The sequence below is a fragment of the Aedes aegypti genome, chromosome 3 (assembly GCF_002204515.2).
Source record: "Aedes aegypti strain LVP_AGWG chromosome 3, AaegL5.0 Primary Assembly, whole genome shotgun sequence".
NCBI classification, from domain to species: domain Eukaryota; kingdom Metazoa; phylum Arthropoda; class Insecta; order Diptera; family Culicidae; genus Aedes; species Aedes aegypti.
The window spans coordinates 209334947-209355811 of NC_035109.1; the positions used below are offsets into that span (position 1 = coordinate 209334947).

The following is a 20865-nucleotide window of genomic DNA, read 5'->3' on the forward strand; positions in this document are numbered from 1 at the left end:
ATCGTTTAATCATATTTTCTGATGGAGCTTTAATTCTTCTACAGAAAACAAAATGCTCATTTAGGCAAATAATAAAGTTATCATTGTAAAATAAGACATTTATTCAGTAAATTATGCGTTCAAATGTTGCAGGAGATCTCTATCGTGTTGTCGAAATTGTCCTACCATTCAATTTTCTAAATCACTTGGTAATTCAACGAAATTGCATTTTTATTATTTCATTGTTTCAGTATTAGTTGTGTAAGAATATTTCAGTGTGGGGAATGTTAAAGAAGTTTAGTTGAAATATTCATAAACATGATTGTATATAAATCGCTAAGAAACATTTCCAATATAACAATTGTTATTATTTCTCTATCTGATCACTGTTTGCTGAATAAATTTGAATTTCAATAATAATGACGTGAATCCATTCCCAATTAAGATATTTTATTTTGGATTACCACTGAAATAGGTTTATTAACCACAAAAAATTAAAAAAATCTTTTGTTCAATATATAATGAAATATTTAACTCATTACTGTTAGCTTAATCAATTCAAATAAAGATTTTTACTTATTTTAAAAACATTTTTTAGATTTTCATTGTAACAATATCAAAAGTTACTATAAATCAACGGTTCATTAAACTGTTATTTGTAAGATTATCTTGACGTTTCAATCAGTAATAAATATCGAGCTTTGTTGTACATTTCTGGATTGTAATGTTTTGTTTTAGCCCAATTTCTGAGAAAACAAATAAAAAATGGGGAGGGGGGGTTTGCTTTATATGCTACGTATTTTCTAAGGGGGGTATCAGTATTTGTGACTAAATGCTACGAGAAAATCAATGAAACAATGCTACGTCATTTATGGACGACCCCTTATCCACTGTTATGTACGCAATTCGGATGAGCTTATAGTACGCTGACAAATACTCCAGTGTATCAAATTGAGTTGGAATTATATCAAAGCAAATCTTTATGATATCTCACACAAAATAAATTACGTGTACGTTACATTATTAAAAGCTATAGCGTAGTATTGTGCTCTGCAAGATAAATCCACATAATGCGATTATCTGAAAATGTCGATATACCGTCGCAGTGATAATAAAAATTACCAAATATATCAGATTTAGCAAATTTGAAACATTTGCGTCCTTGATGAACGAACAAATCCAAGCCTACTTGAGTTTTGACGTTGCGTTTGAATTGCGCGCATATCTTCTGCGCGTTACCGCCGCCGCTGGATGTGGATTTAAAATGAGCGCCGCAATATGCACTTCAACAGAAAAGTAATCGCCTGTCTCGATGCGTGGGGAATTTCTTGCAAGAAATGCTCAAGAAAAGCATTTCTCTTTGATCGCAGTACGCAGTTGAAAAGAAATGCCAATTCAAATGGAGCTCACTGTAGAAAATTTCTTGACCATTTCTTGGGCACAAATTTTTACTTTTCTTGAGCGGAATTAGCATATTTAGCTTATCCGTACACAACCTCGTACGGTGTGTGATAAATTATTGTTTAATTTGACGGAACTAAATTGCATTAGTCGGATATTATTTATATTATCTCTTTTGTAAAATGATCTTCTGGCCCTGAGAAGGGCCATATTGTAGAACGACAATAAATGATTACGAAATTCTGTCAGCACTGTGCCTACATAACAATCGCGCGAGAACCCAGCTATGTTTGTTGCCTAAGGGCCGATTTCTTCACCCCCGCTTAGGCCTTAAACCTAGTTTAATCCTATAGGTAAACGTGGTTTAAGCTAAGTATGCTGTTCAGCTCAAGAAAAGTAAAAATTTCTGCTGAAGAAATGGTCAAGAAATTTTCTACAGTGAGCTCCATTTGAATTGACATTTCTTTTCAACTGCGTACTGCGATCAAAGAAAAATGCTTTTCTTGAGCATTTCTTGCAAGAAATTTTCCACGCATCGAGATAGGCGATTACTTTTCTGTCGAAGTGCATACTTCGCTTAACGGCTTAAGCGACGGTTGAGAAACCGACCCTTAGTCTAGAACTCTAGATGGTTCCACCATATTGCCAGCAGCAACAAAACGACAAAAGTTGCGTCAGTTTTGGCCAACTTCTATGTTCGGTGACGTGGACGGCGCACTACAACAGGAAAAGGTAGTGATCGCAGGGCAATAAAGCTTAGTGACATTTGAACACACGTAGACTAGCATATGCTAGTGACATTTGAACACACGTGCATTCCGGCTTTGGTTATCAACACCTTAAGACGAGCACTTTCCAGCTTGAAAGTGAAAATGGAATGAAGCCAAATCTGGCGAAGGTAGTTTGTTTGATTCTCCTAAAACAACAGATGATGCTCCTCCCATTCGCTTCGTCTTATGGTTAAACAAGGCCCCAGTTGTTTATATGAAAATGATGTCCTGGCTAGGTATTCGCATGTCTCGTGTAAAATGCTTAAACGCGTTCACATGATAAAATGGTCGCCAATTTTGAAATAATTTGCAATTAAAATGGTAAATTCTTAATTATATTGTGTATTTATTTCATTACTGGGCTGCTAAGTGTGGCTTCATAAGTGCGAAAATGTGAATAAAAGAGCAACATAATATCGAATCATGTTGATGTCTTCAGAGCACTTATTCTTTGGATTGTGAAAAATTATCCCGCTGAAAACAACGACTCAATCTGATGCAATCGCATACTTTTATAAATGTTTCTGCGCCTTCTGCGATTGTACAGTCCAGTGGTGAAAGCAATGCGCAATAAAAGGGTGCACATTTACCACATTTTGAATTTCGATATCAGAGTTGAATTATTGAGTTTAATAGCAGATATATTGCTGTGTGCGTTTGAAACGCAAATATCAAATGCGAGAACACCAAATTCGGTAAGATTTTTAACAAGGAAGGCGAAGTCAAAGATTGATTTTCTTTAGTAGGTTGGCGGTGATATGGATCATGGTTGCTAAGTATCCTTTGGTTACTTTGTGTTGGCGCATTTGATGCGAAGTTAGACATGATTTGCACGTAAAACGCAAAAAGCAATACATTTGAGAAGGATTATCCAGAAAGATTATGCATTGAAAGTCCCGTTAACTCTTTTGTAGCATAATGTAGGGCCCTTATAAGGGCCATTGTACACAGTAATATAATATTAAACGCCAGTCAAAATTACGGGCTTCTCTAAACTGAAGTTCAGCGACTGCCGTTTTGTTGCTGTTTTCACTGTGTGGCTCCCCAAATCAACGCGTTCTATTTACAGCAACGAAGAATTGCCACGATTTTGTTGCTGTTCTGCTGCATGCACAATTAGTGGAGCGTGTCTAAATCACGGCGGCGCAATTTTGGCAGCACAACGACACAGCGACAAAATAGCGGTGATTTCTCGTCGCTGGATGAAATCGCGTTGATTTGGGGGGAACAACTGCAAATCTATAGCGACAAATACGGGAGCCCTTCAGCGAGTACTTCACTGCTGGTCCTTTGCGTGGACGGCGACGGTTGTTCCGCTCGATCCGATAAACCAAAATGGCCGCGCTAGCCTCCCACATGGCTGATAGCGACGGGTTTCTTGCCGAAAACGATGATGCTGGTGCACTCAAGAGAGCGGCTTTAGTTGCGGCGGCCCGATATGCGTGTTGCTCCAAACGCGTGAAACTGAGCTGAGGACGCAAAAGTCACTCGCGACTTGCATGTAGAACGTGTTCACAGTCTGACGGCAAAAAGAAGAATGAGGGAAGAATGCAAAGCGGACTTCAAAATTGTGCTTGAACGTGATTGGTTAGATTAGAAAGGGGTCATTATTTTATGATTTTTCAATAATTTGCTGCTGATAATCAATAGTGTCCTCCATTTGAATCGACGCGTAGATAAATTTCCGATCGATTGATGGATAAATATTGAAAATCTATCGATAAATGGCTGAGTTATCAGCGGTCAAAATCTGACCATTTTACGTTACATACTCAATTTTTCCTTTTTTGGAATTGTACCCCCAAATGTTGCCGGAAGACGTAATTCAACGACAAAATGTTTTTTTTTTATTAAGTATCCAAAAATGATCGATGTCACCCCGGATTACGGTATCTACTTTTTGATTTATAATGAAATTAAAACACCGTGAGCCGCGAATACGCATAATGGAAGGCAATTTTCTAAGGATTATCTGCATTCTTTATAGTTATTCTCTAATTTAGATAAATCAAACATAGTTATAAAAACGGCGAAATCATTTTCAGTAAAAACAACATTTTCCTAGCTCATATCATTTGCAGAATTAATTCGTAGCATGAATCTTCGGTATTGTCAGGTAGCTGATCAATGTTACCCTATTTTACGGCACATTAAATGCTTGATGATTAATAAATACAACGTTTATTGTTCAACAGACTTAGTATCATGGAAATGATATGCCAATGACAAGCTGCTTGAATTTAAAATTAGTAGTTTATAAGCAATGAAAAAAGAATAGCAAAATGATGAAGTTGAAGTTAGTTTTGACCAACTTAAATTTAATGTGGATATAAACTGTATATCGGTATGAAAGTAATACTACTACACTTGTCGGTACTGCAACATTAACATACACTACTGTTGTAAACTATCATCACAACGGGTAAAAATAAAAAAATCTAGATGATGGACATTATTCTTCAAGACATTTAGTTCCATATACACGATTGCTGCATTTAAAATACAGTTTTTTAAGAGTTTACTACTAACAGTAATAAAAATCAATCCAATTGAATGAAACCAAGTGCCTATGAGCGTAATTCTTCCAAAGAACATCTTCAATTAGGCCCATCAGCGTTTCAGTCATCAATGCTTCTACTGCTTCAGTTTGTATCCGAGAAAACCCGAAGATAAACGAAACACTCACACGTATACGCTGGAACCCGAACGAACGAAGAATGTCAGAGAGTGGAGTAAAAAAGTGAATTTTCAGCATAGCCATGTCAGTACGAAAGGAAATATGTGTGCATTGTGAGGTCGGAGCCAGTTCGATAAAGTAACACGAATTATTTGTATCCCAGTTTTTTTGTATTGCGGTCGGTTTTAGCGTAACAATTTGTAGGGCAGCAGCAGTATCGCCCGAGTGAAATGCTAAATTTTGGTTGGAAAACGATAGATTTGACGATTGTTTACATGCATTTTGTACGATAGTTCCAGCTAACTGTATTGAAATTTGACAGTTATGAAGATAGGATTGCTGTAATCTGTGAAAAGTGAGTGAGCTGCGATTCGTATGTGTGCACGGTGCATTGCATTCACCACGGGAAAGAATGTGTTATGATATGGAGAGCAATTGTGACAGTTCAATCTTGAAGATATCAGTCGGAAGGAAATAAAGTCCGACCCCAATGCCCTTAGTTTCGGAGAACCCGGAGTGAACCCCTTGTCGTTCGGATATTTATGTTATACCAATCGATTCGCAGTATACCGTGGTAGTAGCGCTGAGTGGGTCATACAATTGGCATTGGCTGAATAACATACCAACAGTATCCATGAAAGACGAAAGATGAATAATAATTGAATGATAAAAATGGTGGCTCAGAGAAATTTTAAATATACTACAGTAGTGAAGTAAAATAAGTATTTATATATTGAGAAGAAATATTGCCCTCAAACAGGCATACGGTCGCACACACGTTTTTTTATTTGTGTAAGAGGCAGCTATTTCTTCGGCTAATGTAAACAAGTAAATGTTGAGACATATATCCAGTGAGATCACTGTAAGGTGTTGTGGGAGATTTACAAAACAGTGGATGAGTTGCACCTCCTACTAGAAGAGAAGTTACACTACAAATTGATGTGGATTAGCCTTTACTCGCGTAGCATGATTGTACAGAACATTGAACGATAAATAGAACATAGTTTACGTCTGAGCGCAACCTTAGAATGGAATCGGCACGTTCACATGCTCATATCTGCATTCGCTAAGCTCCATGCTTGCGTACAAACACGCATGGGATTGGTGGTAGGCGCTATTCAGCTAAAACTGAGTGTGTAGTGCAACAGTTGGAAGAAAAACAACAATCGACGATGGGTTTGGCTTGAAAAATTGCGGAAAAGAACACTTAAACGAGTGTAATTCGGTACTATTATAAAAGTTAACATTGGTACAGCAAACTCGCCAAAGTCGAAGATGAAAGCTAATAAAAGTGAAACTCGTGTAATTAAAGTTAAGTACATAAGCAACATGGTGAAATGAACGATGTGAGTTAACGTTTGGTTATGCGTGTCAATGGTCGAAAAATGGTAGAAGAATTTGTGATTTCGAAGTTTTAAGCTTATCGGAAATGCCCTCAGCAATGAACCATTCGCAATGTAGTTGTTTAATGATGCTTGGGATGTTTGTGACTTGATCTTATAAGTGCAATGTTCGCCAGTCAACGCTAATTTGACACAGATTACCAGTATGATTCAGTTTTGTGAAACTGTAAGAACTGTTTGAAAAAATTTGAAAAGTGTATCACAAAATAACTAGCATTTCAAAAACAAGGAAACCTTGGAAAACTTCGAGTGTTACGAGTTACGTTTTTGATCTATAATTCAACCCGTTCCTGAATAACTGTGATGTGCGGGTGTATAGTACTACTGCATATGTGATGTTATGAACAGGCATATGTGTATGCCGGGTGAAGTGAACGTTTTTGCTACGTAGGAAACAGCCCTGATACAAAAAAAAACGACGAACGCATCGAATCGATTTGATTTATCGAATGAATCAATGACATCAGGAAGATGCCGATGGATCAAGCGAACGACGACGTGGTGATCCATTTCGCCAAAAACAACTATTTTTGCACCATGTTGGAAACGACATTCGTCAAAATGTTTCAACACACTTACAGCACAGTGAGCGCACCGACTAGCACGTTTTTCAAGTTCCTAGCAAGATTCTCAGGTAATTATCGTGGTTATTGATTTTTTTATGGCCAGTAGAGTAATGAACAAACTTTAGGGCTGCCTAAGATTATCTCTGATAGCAAATTCCATGCATTTTTTCATTTATGATTATTGTATGGAGGTTCATGTTACAATTAATTTGAATTGGTAGTGTGCTTTACATTTATGAAAATGTTGTTTATGGACCATTATTGGCATACGCGAAGCAAATAGTCCATTATGAAAATAATCTACTTTGAATCAATACTGACAGCCATGGAGCACACCTAAACATTCTTGGACAATGACGTAATTTAAAAAAGACACTCACAAATTAATGGCAAAAATGATTTCCTCGTTTAATGATACATAGTTCTATTTGGGGCTTCGTGGCCTTGCGGTTAGCGGCGTCAGTCGCTTAGGCGTATTGTGCCATGAAGTTTGGGTTCGATTCCCGCTCCAGGGAAACTTTTAGTCAAACGAAAAATTCATCACTGGGCTACTGGGTGTTCTGTGTTATCCGTTGCCTAATGTTCGTGATTGTTCAGTCTGTGCAGCCTTTGGCTGAAGACGGTGTTCATTGTCTTTGTCTTTTTATTCCTAGTTACAGAGTTTGTTCAAAATTTATTTGAATTGAAATAAAATTCAAGATAACATGCCAGATAAGTTGGTAAGGTAGCTTGAGCTAAACATTTTATCTGCACAATATCAAGCCGTTTTTAGGACCATTCTTCTCGGGTTAAGTTATTTTTTTCAGGGCATTGGTAACGGTTTGGTTTACGACTGGGTTTTGTGCAATTTAAGACTTAATCGAACATTTAATTTGATGATTTGATGAGCCTTGACATAATGGACTGCTACAGAACCTTGGGGCCTGGATAGCCATAGGGGTAAACGCGTAGCCATTCAGCAAGACTATGTTGTCATGAGGGTTTTGAATCTCATCGGTCGAAGATCTTTTCTTAAAGGAAATTTTCTCGATTTTCCAGAGTATAAAGTATCTTCGCGTCTGCCACACGATATACGAAATACGAATGCAAAAATGGTCATTTGGCAAAATTAATAGTCATAGAAATCCTCATAAGAACAGCTCAGAAGCAGACGCTCTCTCAGTTGGGATGTAATGCCAGAAAGAAGAAGAAAACCAGAGCCATAATCAATATTAATCCCAGATGAGTAATGTTGATCGGTTTGATTTATTACATAGACTTTTTAGTTCTTTCTCTTTTTAACATCCAAATGATAACTGATTCTGTTCGCTCGGTGAAATCGGACGTTTACATTTCGAACAGTTTAATTTATTTACTTGGTGTTACATCAAATAATTTGATAAAACTCGGTACCGATTACATCAATTTACTCAGTCCATGTCTCTCCTACATTGATTTTGGCCTACGCTCTCAAGATCCTGTTGCACCTGATCAAGCCACATCACTTGCTGTGGTCCTCGCCTACTTGTACCAACCGGATTCGACGCGAACACCATCTTTGCAGGGTTGTTGTCCGGTAGTCTTGCAGCGTACCCTGCCCAACCCACCCTTCTGACTTTCGCCACCTTCTGGATACAGGGTTCGCTGTAAAGCCTGTGATTCATTCTCCGCCGCCAAACGCCGTTCTCCTGCACACCGCCAAAGATGTTTCTAAACACTCGTCGTTCGAACTATCCGAGTGCTTGCAAGTCCTTTACCGACATGGTCAATGCTTCATGTCCTTAGAGGACTGATGCCTTTTCAACGTTGTTGTTGGACCAAATTTCTATTTTTTTTTCACCTAAAACCCATGATTATGACGTTTTCTACATTCTCCAAGCATAAAACTGGGCGAAAAAAAGGATTCGAAGCACTTCGAATCAACACGGTACATTTGGTGGTGCAGACCTTGCCATCCAAAAATAGTCAATTGGCAAAGAAAGCTTTCATACATTCGTAGGGTTCTGAACGCGCCTGAACACCCATCACGCTAAGAATTCGATCACCCCTGAGAATATCATGAATAAATCATTTCAAACGAGAATGGGTTTATTTCCTTTTTCAAGATAACTCATACCAAGATCCTTCATTTCACGAACGAGATTAGTTCAAAGACTATAGCGTCCCCTAGAGGAAAATGATGTAACCAACGTCGCCATTTTCACATACAAATTTAGAGTCATTAACGTGCCGATGAAATTCTCGTGGATTAATTGGAATGTCATTGGTAGGGAGCGATTATAGGTTTATAATTACGTACATGGCAGATTTCCCATAGGACATTGTGTGTTGCGCAAAAAAAAAAGTGTTTGACCATTTGCGAGCGATGAACACTTGTTCAGCGTACAATCTATCGACAATCATTAATCCGGTTAGGCGTTAATGCTGAATATATCATGGTTTGCATCACCACCCATAGGTGACTCCCAGATCCTTACCTTATCTCACTAGCCCAATATCTTATCCTTGACAACTGTAGAGATTCAGAAGATTCTGCGCTTTCTAGTAACAATGGTTGTCCAACTAACATTCCTTGTCTTCCCGATGACCGTATGGAATTGGCCTGCGCCGTTCTTAACTTTTCAATTTTGAGCTCTCAATTTGTGCACATTGATAATGGTAAACTAATTCCAACCCTCATTCATTGAATCTTTGTGCAACCTCAATTGACCTGTTCAATCATGGAGCTGCAACTACGAATTGTACGTCATCTACGCTCATGCTCATATTGTGTGTTGCGCGAAATCGTTTTTTGTCTTCTGCACGATCATTCCTTGGACAATTTGGAACAATCGCCCTGAAGACATCAACACGGTTTGAAGTATCAAGTATTCTACGAACTTTTCAAGATAGTTAGTGTGGGAATATGAAGTGCAGCGCACTGTAAATCTGATTTACTTCAGTGATAATTGGTATAACGAAGAGCCATAGCATATTCGTATATCAGGGTGATTAAAAATCGTGCCTTCTTCATTTTTTTTCTATGTTCGGGTGCGCCACTGCGACCATTATTTAGATCTATTTTGGCATTACCCGTATCCCTAGTGTATAGTGCATGTCGCATTACTCCATTCCCATTGATAGGTAATGAAGCATTGATTTCTGTACAGTTCTTGTTTTGATTCCTCAGAGACTGATAAAAATCGAATGTGATGAAAAGGTCCCGCTATTCACACCCTTCATAGAAACTTACATCTTAGCGAAGGCGCGTTCCTTAGCAAACATGATCGATTAAATTTCTGAGGAACCAAATCGGTACTACTGATATTTGACCATGCAACGAAACTCTAGTCTCACCAAAATGTGTACAAAACCACGGAAGATTTAACCACCAATGGTTGCCGCAGAGACACCGTAGAATCTTCATAGTGAGCAGTGTTTTTGGTGATATTGAAGCTCAAACAGCGATTTAGCTGTACCGCTAAACAGTGTCGAGATTAAAGAAGTGCGTGAACACAGTCCTCTTCCAATATAGTTGTTGGATGACCGATGGTGATCGAGAAATAGACTCAAGCAACCAAAAGCTCGAAAAAAGGGCATTTTTGGCTTAATCTGCCCATTTTTAAAGTAATTAATCGAACTTTACAGTTTACATAAAGTTCGTTTAAGTTGCTTATAGAGAATGATATTGAGTGCCTGACAGCTTTATATACGCATGTAATACCGCCAACGTAATGCCAGATATAGTGAAATAGCGTACCATTATAATGCAAAGATACAACCGTGCTTATCTGCACCGCTAATTATTAGACCATGTGAGAAACGTCAGTTTCTCGTCAGAAGCGTCATAGTTCACCTCCTAGATATCAGAAGATAAGCACTTGAACTCGGAAAGAACTTGCCTCCTGAATTTAAACCAGCATCAGTTGCTGATTGAGTCATTTTTCCACTCCTTATCATGTAGGGCAAATATGTGGGCCTCAGTGGTTTGTTACTCTCTTATACTCATCTGACCATAACTTATAAGTATTAACAAGAACAGCTACGATAAGAGTACAATATGGTAGATCTTACCTCGTAACGCACCTCGAAAAGGTGATATACCCGTGTTACGAGTATAAAATTGATTACAATAGAATATAATAACCTTTACATACGCTGCTTACACTATCGTGGGTAATCCACTATTATGGATCATTTGAATTGCATGTATAATAATGAAAAGAAAAAGACCCAGAATAGTATGGACAGTGAGTGTGCTTATGTTGTTGTTATACAATAACCAACTATTTTTTTGATTTCCCATAGTAATTTCCATAATTCCATTTGATTCTAAGCTGAAGTTGAATCGAAACATCAGCCCGAATTTTCAAGAGTACACACCCTATTGAATCAAATAGCTTTTTGCGTTAGAAAATTGATCGATTTATTATTACCTTCATAGAGCAAGCAACGATTAAGCGTAAGCAGATTGACATTCATCATCATGATTATACGAACTACAACAGTGTGAATATGTTCAAATTTTGATCGGTAGACAAATTTTGTTTTCAATTGTATTATTCAAATCTCCATATAAGTGTAGTGTTTGTGAAATTAAACTTCTGATGATTCATTTTAATTTCTACAATATACGTTCTTTTTCCAGTCCAGATGGTTTGTGAACAAAAAATCAATTGATACATGGAAAAAATCTATGTTTTTCCTAAAATTATGTTTAAACCAATATTTCAATGGTATCTTGATTATTTCTTCAAATTTGTGCATGTAACTCTCATAATTCTCGCTGTCCCATGCAGTGCCATCCAATATGTTCCCAAACTACGCACACTTACACGAGGGGCACAGAAACGCATTTTTGGTACCGTAGTCCTGGGTCAAATTGATCAATGGGGTGAATTTGATCAGGTAGGCCTCAAACTGGGGCCCACATAGCCGCAGCGGTAAACGTGCAATTTTTTTCGACTTCCTAGGGCATTGAGTATTTTTGTGCTTGCTACAGGATATACTCAAATCTAAACAATTTGCAAAATAAAGTACTAGTTAATAACATAAGGACACTAAGCTGAGATGCACACTCTGTCCCAGTTAGGACGTAACGACAGAAAGAAAAAGAAGAATAATGTTATTCAGTAGGTAGCTGATGAATCCAAAAGACGTACTGATTTTGTCGAAACAAATTTGACAATATTTCAATTCAAAGGATAGCATTACAACAAGTTGTAGAATACTGATCAATTTGCCCCCGATTCACGGTACCTACCTTCCAAATCGACGGAGGTCCCTCTGACGATGATCGCCGCTGAGCAACCCCCACAACCACCGCCGATCGTTTTCACCAGCTAGCTAGTTTAGCTCACCGCACCACACATTTAATGCCATTTCCTTTGAGTTTCCTTTCTTCCTCGACGCTACAGAGCAAGCAGGGCCCTCGCCGCCCGTCGACGAATGATGGCAGCGAGCGGCAGCATGTGGTGTGCATTGCCAAAATGCTTGTACACTTTTTCGGAAGAATATCCTTCTTCTTCCGACGTTTTATATGTGTTTATACAGTACGCCGCATTAAAACGCAACCTAGACGCGACAGATGTGAATATTTTTTTCAGACTTGATTTTTCGGTCTCTTTTCGATCTATGGTTCTTAGAAAATGATGTTTGAGATGCGAGAGAGGGAGACAGCCGGTGGAGAACGAGTAGGAATGCGCTTACACCCCGGAACAGAGGGCGCTGATATTGAGTGTCAGTGCACATTACCACTGAATGGAGTAGATGAATGCGTTGATATAGAACCCTCGACGACTCGACCGCGTCTTAGCTTATAGCTAGGGTTACCATATTTGCTCTAACCAGAAATAGTACATTTTTTAAATATGTATAAGAGTTAAAAAATGTACACTGACCTATTCTTAAAAAACAATATTTGATTAATATCCAAATGGAAATTTTCAACAGTACTCATATATCTTCTGAACAGGTAACATTGCTGCATCTGACTCAAAAGATAGCACACACGTATCAAGGCTACTATGTTTCACTACAAATATCCAGCCTGCAGAGCAGCTCGAACATTTTCAGCTCATACAAAAATCAATAACTAATTACTGAGGCTACCGGTTTGAGTACGGCCTTCGGTAAAGTTGTAGCTGACAAATATATCTAACACCATTAGCGTAGCTCTAAATCTTAATAGCATATGAACGAACACTATTACCGATCGAATAAATTGCTTGCTTTTCAAGATAAAAAAGAGTACATATCCTCTAAAAAGAATACGTCTGGTAACCCAAGCTATAACGAACTACCAACTGAATTCAAGATTTCCAACCTTATTTCGTGCGTCGGTTGTAGCGTGACTGAAGAAGTTGGGAAACAGCCGTCTTCTTCGGTTCCAGCCGACAAGGGTGCCAAGCGGAAAGGGTCCTCTCTGCACAATGGAAAACAAACATCATTTCCTAAGTGGGAAGGAAACTGCAATAGTCTTCTGCTCTACACCATGATTATCCTTTTAAACAGGTCAAAGCACATGCACGTGCTCCAGATAGGATTGTTGCAATATGCTCTTTGAAGTAATTTCGTTAGGGTAATGTATTTCTATGTGCCTACGCCGTCACTGGACCACAGATTATACGGATGGTTTATCACGATTGGCGGTCGGTTTCAAATTAGATTATCATAGATTGAAGGGGGAAATTGTTGATCTAGAACCAATATAATATGAGGGGTGATAGGTGCCACAGTTCTGCGAATTACTTGAAAAAAAAAGTGTTAGCATGTAGTGGTAAGAAAGAGCAAAACATAAATGTTCTTATTACTATTGCTTTGAAAAGTTGAAAAATTGACGCATAAATTAAACTAAATTTCCACTTAAACCTTAGTTTCTATAAGCTCAACAGTTTATGATTGTGAAGTACCATTCATGCATTCAAATTGTTCCAACGCAAAATGTGTATTCGCATTATTTTCCGAGAACAGTTATTGTGATCAATGTTACCCCGTTGATAAATGATACTCTGTTAAACAGTACCTATTGCACTGTAAAATCTAATCAAAATCGATTGATCGATCGTTCTGATCTATTTCCATACAAAAACAGTTCCCCTATACTAAAATATATAAAACCTTATTTTTACAAAACGTTCGTGCCTTATATTGTATGTGAAATACCTATTTTTTCTTCATACAAGTCAGTGGTTTACTCCAGTCTATATCGACTGATTTGTTGTCATAGCAAAACATTGGAAGCGCATTCGGTTTGTTCAAATATGTCCCGGATAGAGTAATAAAAACGTATTGAACAAGAAGCTGATTTTATTTTCTTCCCTTGCCCCTCAATATGTTTCTTCCAAGATACACTGCTAGAGCAAACAGGACGACATGTGCGTTTGTAAGCTGGATGTAAATAATCTCGTGTTTTGTAGAGCTGGCTCAAGCTATCTGAACTGTGAACTGTATGCGATTCTTTAATAAGAGCAAACTTGCTCTGCGACAATAAGTGGTATACTGTGAAGTACGGCTGTTAACATTGTGAGGCTGAATAAATAATTGTTGGGAATAAGTATAGGGTAGGTGTACCAGTTATGGACATAGTGGTTCCCTATTTCGCCATACGTGATTACTTTAATGTATTTGAAATTTGGAAATTTTTTGTGGGTTGTAGTAGTTAGATTTAAGATATATCTTAATGTTCAAACATTCGAAAGATTTAAAATGTGAAAGTTATCAAAATTTCACATAAGGCCAAATAGGGAACCACTATGGCCATAATTGGTACACTTTCCCTATAGTAGCAGGTATGTAATTCAGACACAATGACAATTTTCGATTGGCATACTAATTTTCTTACGAAAAAATAACAGATTTTTCGGTTGTTAAACTTTTTGAATTTTTCGTCGTTTTCTCAGCAGAACAATATGTTTACAAAAACGAATCATTCATTGAGTTAGAAAGTCATTCCATAGCATGAACATATTCAAGAAAATGGAAACATTGTGAATTTAGAGCTCAAGTAAATGAGTCTCCAGTTCCACCAACGTGTGACACAGAATTTCAATCAGTGCCTCTGACATAGCCCGTTGTAGAAGTCAGCTTCTCATCTGGAAACCTGTGAAAGAACTTCCTCATATCGCCCATCATTCTTTTCTAAGGAGTAATTGGATCTTTATGGATAAGGCTATCAACCTGAGATAGAGACTAGACAATTCGTATCTGAGTTTGGGATTAAAACGGATCAACCCCTGATTGATCCGCCATACGCCAGGAATGACTATTGAACGGTATTATTAGCTCCTTCTGTGTTTTGCTCTCCTTTTCAATTTCTATCGATGCGCACCAGATTTCTGGCAACATAAAGATCATACAAGAGGAGAAGAAAATATAAGCTAGTCGTCCATAATTCCTAAAACCATAGCTGATACCATACCCATATTAAATTGAAACATCCGTGGTTTAACCCTCTAATACCCAAATTTTTATTTTCGGTTTAAGTATTATTTTTCGTTATCTAAAATCGTTCTAAACACGTTTTGGGCATTTATTTATTTTTATTCGCAAATTTTTAAATTTTGGTTTTTGATTTTTATAATTTTTATTTTTGAACATCCCTAGCTTTTTTCATTTTTTCTTGAAGCCTTTTCTAGTTGTTGATTTTTGGCAATAATAAAAATTTAAATTGTTACGGTATTTTTAAAAATATTAAATTTTTAATTTTTTTTCGGAGCGTATTTTATTTTCCGTGTAACTAACGGAAAAACAGGTTTGAAATGATTTTAATACCACCAGGCCTTTCGTTTGTGATAGGTTCATCGTAGAAAAATATAAAAGGTACGTTTTTTTATATTACACGTTAAATGAAGTCCAGGCATTTGTAGGTTATATAAGAATGCAATTTTTCAAACAATTTCTAAAAATACAAAAAAGTTTCAAAAGTCATAAAAAACTTTTCTTATATGCGTGTTATGAGTCAAAGTATAAGCCAAAAATAAAATCATTTTGATTTGCGAGCTACGAAAAAATACACAAAATTCCAAAGTGTACCCCGTCTAAAGGCGGGGTTGGGTATTAGAGGGTTAAACTGAAAAACACAATATCAGTTGGAGTTAAACATATACCAATTAGTTGACTGATTGTTGACCATAAAGCAAATTGGGATTATTTGTACACTACCTAATACAATGACCAGATCATACTAGGATTTTTTTTACAACCATTTGCTTTTGAGAGATACCTCTGAGAACTTCCACCGGTATTTTTCAGGAATCGTTACCATATTTTTTTAGTGGCTTGTCCAAAAACTTATTCGCCAGTATTACTAAGTTCCTCCTGAGATTTCCATAGAAAATTATTAAGGGGATTTGTAGCCATTATTCAACAGATTTTTCTTAGAACTTCTTCATGCATTTACAACAGAATTTTTTTCTATTGTTTGGTATCATTGCAGTTGAGACATGATTGAAGAACGTTAATAGAGAACGTGGATAAGGTTTTGTTCATAAAATCACAGAATTTATAGAAAAATTCACCTACTAAAGTGTTTTTAGTTCAAACGTGCATGACATTATAAGCTTGTATGAATTAGTATACAATAATATTTGTTAATCGATTAATATTCACGTTTAGACATTGAATTCCACACAAATTAAACTATTTTGGAATATAAATAGTTTATTTCGAATAAAACCAAATGAATTACTAAGAGTATATAGGGCATTGCTCACCTATAGGCGTTCAACATTACCTAAATGTAAATTTCTGCCTACGATTTAAAAAATGGACCCATCGCTAACAGACCGTCCATAAATGCCGTAGGGGGATTTGCCAAAAAAGGCTACGTCATTTATGGACGCTAGCTGAGAGATTTGGGATCGGATATAACTGGGCTATCAGGGGCGAGCAACGGAATGTCATCAAATAACGATCGTAGAACAGATTGTTCGTAAGGGTTTCAAAAATGCTAAAATATTATCAATTTGTATTCATATGTTATTGCTTCCTTTAACTTTAACTTAACTTCAGCATTCATTTTGCTTAACTGATTAGTCAGCGTACATTTGTTACGTAACGTTGAAATTGACAATTTACGACCCCCTCTTCGTAACGGTTTTTTGAATGGAAAAAATAAAATGTTTGTATGAACCGTAACGCTTGAGCTTACTCCCCTCTCTCCCTAGAGCGTTACGTAATTTGTGAATGGCGCCTTAACAGAAACTATGTTATTTCATTTAGTACGTTGTGAGTCTCCTATAATCAAAGTTACCCGCATTATCAAAGCTATCCGCATTATCAAAGTTACCCGCATTATCATAGTTACCACTAGTTACGATACTTATTATATACAAATTCCAATACTAGGTGAAAATATCTTCCAGTCGTTATACTGATGATGTGTTAAGAATTTATGGTATCACTGATGATTTTTCCAATAAATGCCAGAAGGAGCCTCGTCAAAATTGTATTCAGTATCACCTAGCAATAATGCTTTCCGCAAATTTTGCACAGAGTTTACCAATAATCTCTCCATTGTTGCCTTTGGGGTTCTTCATAAAGATTCTCCTAATGTTTCTTACAAAAATCTTTCAAAAAATCCCTCGGCAATTTTGTAAGGATTGCTAGAAATAAAATCGCCAAAATTTATCCAGTAATTCCTGAAATAATCCATTAAATAGACGAAGATGAACCAGCCAAAAATCTCTTTAATAAAGATATTAATAATAATAATAATCATGGTTCTTCCAGGTGTTGCTCCTAAGTTCCACAGAATTCAAGTAGGAAAATATTCTTACCGAAATCTTCGAGATATTCTATTTGTATGTTTACCACAGAAAATACCATAAATGTTTTTTGTAATTCCTTTAAAATTGAATCAGATGTTGATCTCTCCAAAACTGTCTCGCGAAAAATGCTTCGAAAATATGTTTATTATTTCCTTTCAAAAATTATACAAAAAATAAAACACTCCTATAAAATTCCAAACGGAATACTTTTGGCTTTTCTTTAAAACATTCTTCCTCGAATTCTGTGGATAATCATGCCGTAGTTACCACTGAGATTTCACACTAGTTTTATTCCGGAAATGCAATCAGAAATTCACTAAGTACTTTTAAGGGAATCAACGGAAAGTCTTCTTTTATAATTACTCTACGAATCACTGCATATATTTTTTTTTCAAATATTTCTCAAACGAAAATTGAGATTTTTTTAACGATTTACCTTAAGATAATCCCTAAAATATTCCACGTTCAATCGAAGATGCAAGATCTACAGCAATGTTTTTTTTTATAAATATTGGATTGCCGGAGCTTTCTAAAAACAGGGTTTCAGGAAAAAAATCCGAGGAATTTATAAATGAATATCAGGAGTAATTCCCATAGTAATTTCTATATAAACCTACTTTGAAGCTGAAATGTTCACAGAGCGCTATTTTTATGGTAAAGATGGTAAAGAAGATATGGCAGATTAGATTATCAAACATTTTTAAATTTTGAACCGTCCTAATGCGACATTCAAGTGTGTTTCATGCCTCCCTGATCCTACGCCAATGACTCACCGATTGATTGATTGACTCTTTATGAAGGGAAAATTCAGCCCGAGGCTGGTTCATCCCCGGTGACTCATCGAAAAAACTCGGAAATCGTGGACACTTCCAAATCTCACAAAAAAAGGTCCCACCCCCAAACCTTCCTAAAACTAGACATCCACACGACCCGCCAAAAGTATGGAAGCGCAGACACAGATGTAACATTTGTAGAGTAAGGTGGGGCAAAAGTTCGACCTTAGTGGCATAATCAAAGTTTCTAGGAAAACAATAGTAGTTAAAACAAAACAAATACCGTACAGTGAACCTTCAACATATTGGCTATAATTTTGCTGAACAAACTTGTGTCAAAATATTTACTCATTTTCAGTTATAACAGTTTCAAAATTGATTGTCTTATTCGAACTTTTGCCCCACCGGTGGGGCAAGAGTTCGAATCTAGTGTGGGGCAAAAGTTCGCTGGCTAAAACACAAAATATCGACCCTTTTATGACAGGCATACCTTACACCAGCCGTAAACTTAAGTTTAACGAAAAATACACACTAAATTTAGCAGTTTTCCGCAAAACTAAGTGGAAATGTAAAATTTTGGTGACAATTTTCACACGATCAGACAAATTTAACTAAATTTGAAGATAATATGTGGATTTTAGGCAATTTGCAAATTTTTCCGTGATTTTATACATGGGTCGAACTTTTGCCCCGCTGATTCGAACTTTTGCCCCACTATGGGCCAAAAATTGTTTTCAAGCATTTATGCAAAAACTAATACACCTCAAAGCAACCTTATGATAGGCCTAGAAACGCCCTTACATAAAATATTGAAAAAGATTTTATCTTCAATTGGTTCCATGCAACGAAAGTTTGACCAAAAATTACAATATTCACTCAATCGATTTTTATGATATTTGGAGTGAAAGTCTCTTACTTGAATAGCATTCGAGCCACCATGACATTTAAAAGATTTGTTTTGAATTAAGCTAGAAATTTTAAAAAGAAACTCTTACCCCACTCGAACTTTTGCCCCACTTTACTCTATCAATTTCCTTTCTTTAAAATCCATAGCCTTTTCGTTAAAAATACATAACCCACTTCATATAATCATCACGAAATAGGATTGTGTGCCTACCGCAAAAACTGAACCACATTAACAAGGAAAATGATATGTGCGCCTCTGGTTGTGAGATATGAAACCTAGGTAATTTGAACTGATCGTTGAAGGAAGTTTTGTCAGTGTTACGTCTGATTGCCTCTGATTTGGCTGTGAGGAAAAAGGATAATTATGATTATTGTGCGGAGAAATACTCTCTGCATGCAAATGCTAGTACCTACTGCAAAAACTGAACCACATTCGATTAGACACGTGGGAAAATGTGTTGATACCCGTACGCGAAAATGATCGGAAGTGGGAAGTGAAAGAAAGTTTCTGCACGTTGTGTTGTACTTGGTAAGCCCATCGAACACAACGCTTTGCTCGTCATTGGAAAAGATACCTACATACAAGCACAAGGCAGAAGCACCCCGGTTGCCTCGAAGAAAGACCATCTGATCGAAACATCTAAAAATACATTATAATCACCGGTTGGCCCCCTGAGCATCATGTATTTACCCACATCACACTAGTGCACACATACACCTCAGACATGGGTTCGACAAATCGTCGCCACCTTCCGCTGGGGCTTCCGATCCGATGATGGTCAAGCGCATGAAAATCGCCCGCCCGGATTGATGATCAGATCACTGACTGTGCCCGAGCAGACGGAAATTGCAGCAGAATACCAAACTAAGATATTCCTTACCAGATAATTTTCAATACTCACGACCTGAATAAGGTATGAATAAGTTCTGCATAAGAGGTAAAACACCTCAAATAATATCTCATGCATATTCTGCTTACACCAACATGATAATTGAATCAAGTATTGCATTCCTCAATAACTCTCCAAAACCCCAGTGAGATATTGTTGATTGCTTCAAACAATATTTTCAATACTTTAACAATACCCAATTGAGGTGTGGACAATACCTGATCCATTGAACTAATTAAAGTATAATACCAAAATATGGTATGCATAGATAAGTACGAGTTATTTATTCCTGCTCGGGTGGCGTTTGGCGCTGCAACTCTTTCTCTCAATGCCGTGGTGGTTGAAGCGTAATTGTACACAAAATGAAAAGTACTTTCCGTAACCAATTACTAGAATACAAACAACGAATGGAATAATTGTACAAAAAATAATCGACAAAAAGCTTTTGAATAAGGTTGCACTCACCTTTTGCCTGCTTCTTGCCTAGTTACTCTTCTACACTGCGCGAGCTTCTGAACGTTTGGGGCTATCGATGGATCTGTCGATTCCCGAATCGGATAGAAGATAGATATCAATAATTAATCTCCAAGGCGCTTTCTTTCCCGAACAAGAGGCCTGGCAGTGGTCCGCTCTTCTCCGCGGCAACCGTAGTAGCGCTGAAAGCAAAGCTGTGGTTTAGAACAGCGGTTCTCAAAATGGTCACATTTTGCGTCATGATGTTTACCTCATGGTTAAGATTTTTTTTATTTAACGATACTTTAAACCATTCAGGT

General features: G+C 37.1%; 1 protein-coding gene across 1 annotated transcript in view; it reads left to right on the forward strand.

The window, feature by feature from the left end:
• The first annotated feature begins 4921 nt into the window (after positions 1-4921).
• Positions 4922-20865, forward strand: part of LOC5572858 (protransforming growth factor alpha) — a 179312-nt gene continuing 163368 nt past the window's right edge. Inside the window, exon 1 of the mRNA XM_001660568.2 lies at positions 4922-6864. Within this exon, the coding sequence (XP_001660618.2) occupies positions 6702-6864 (163 nt within the window). The 5' untranslated portion in view covers positions 4922-6701. The remainder of the gene's footprint in view (positions 6865-20865) is intronic.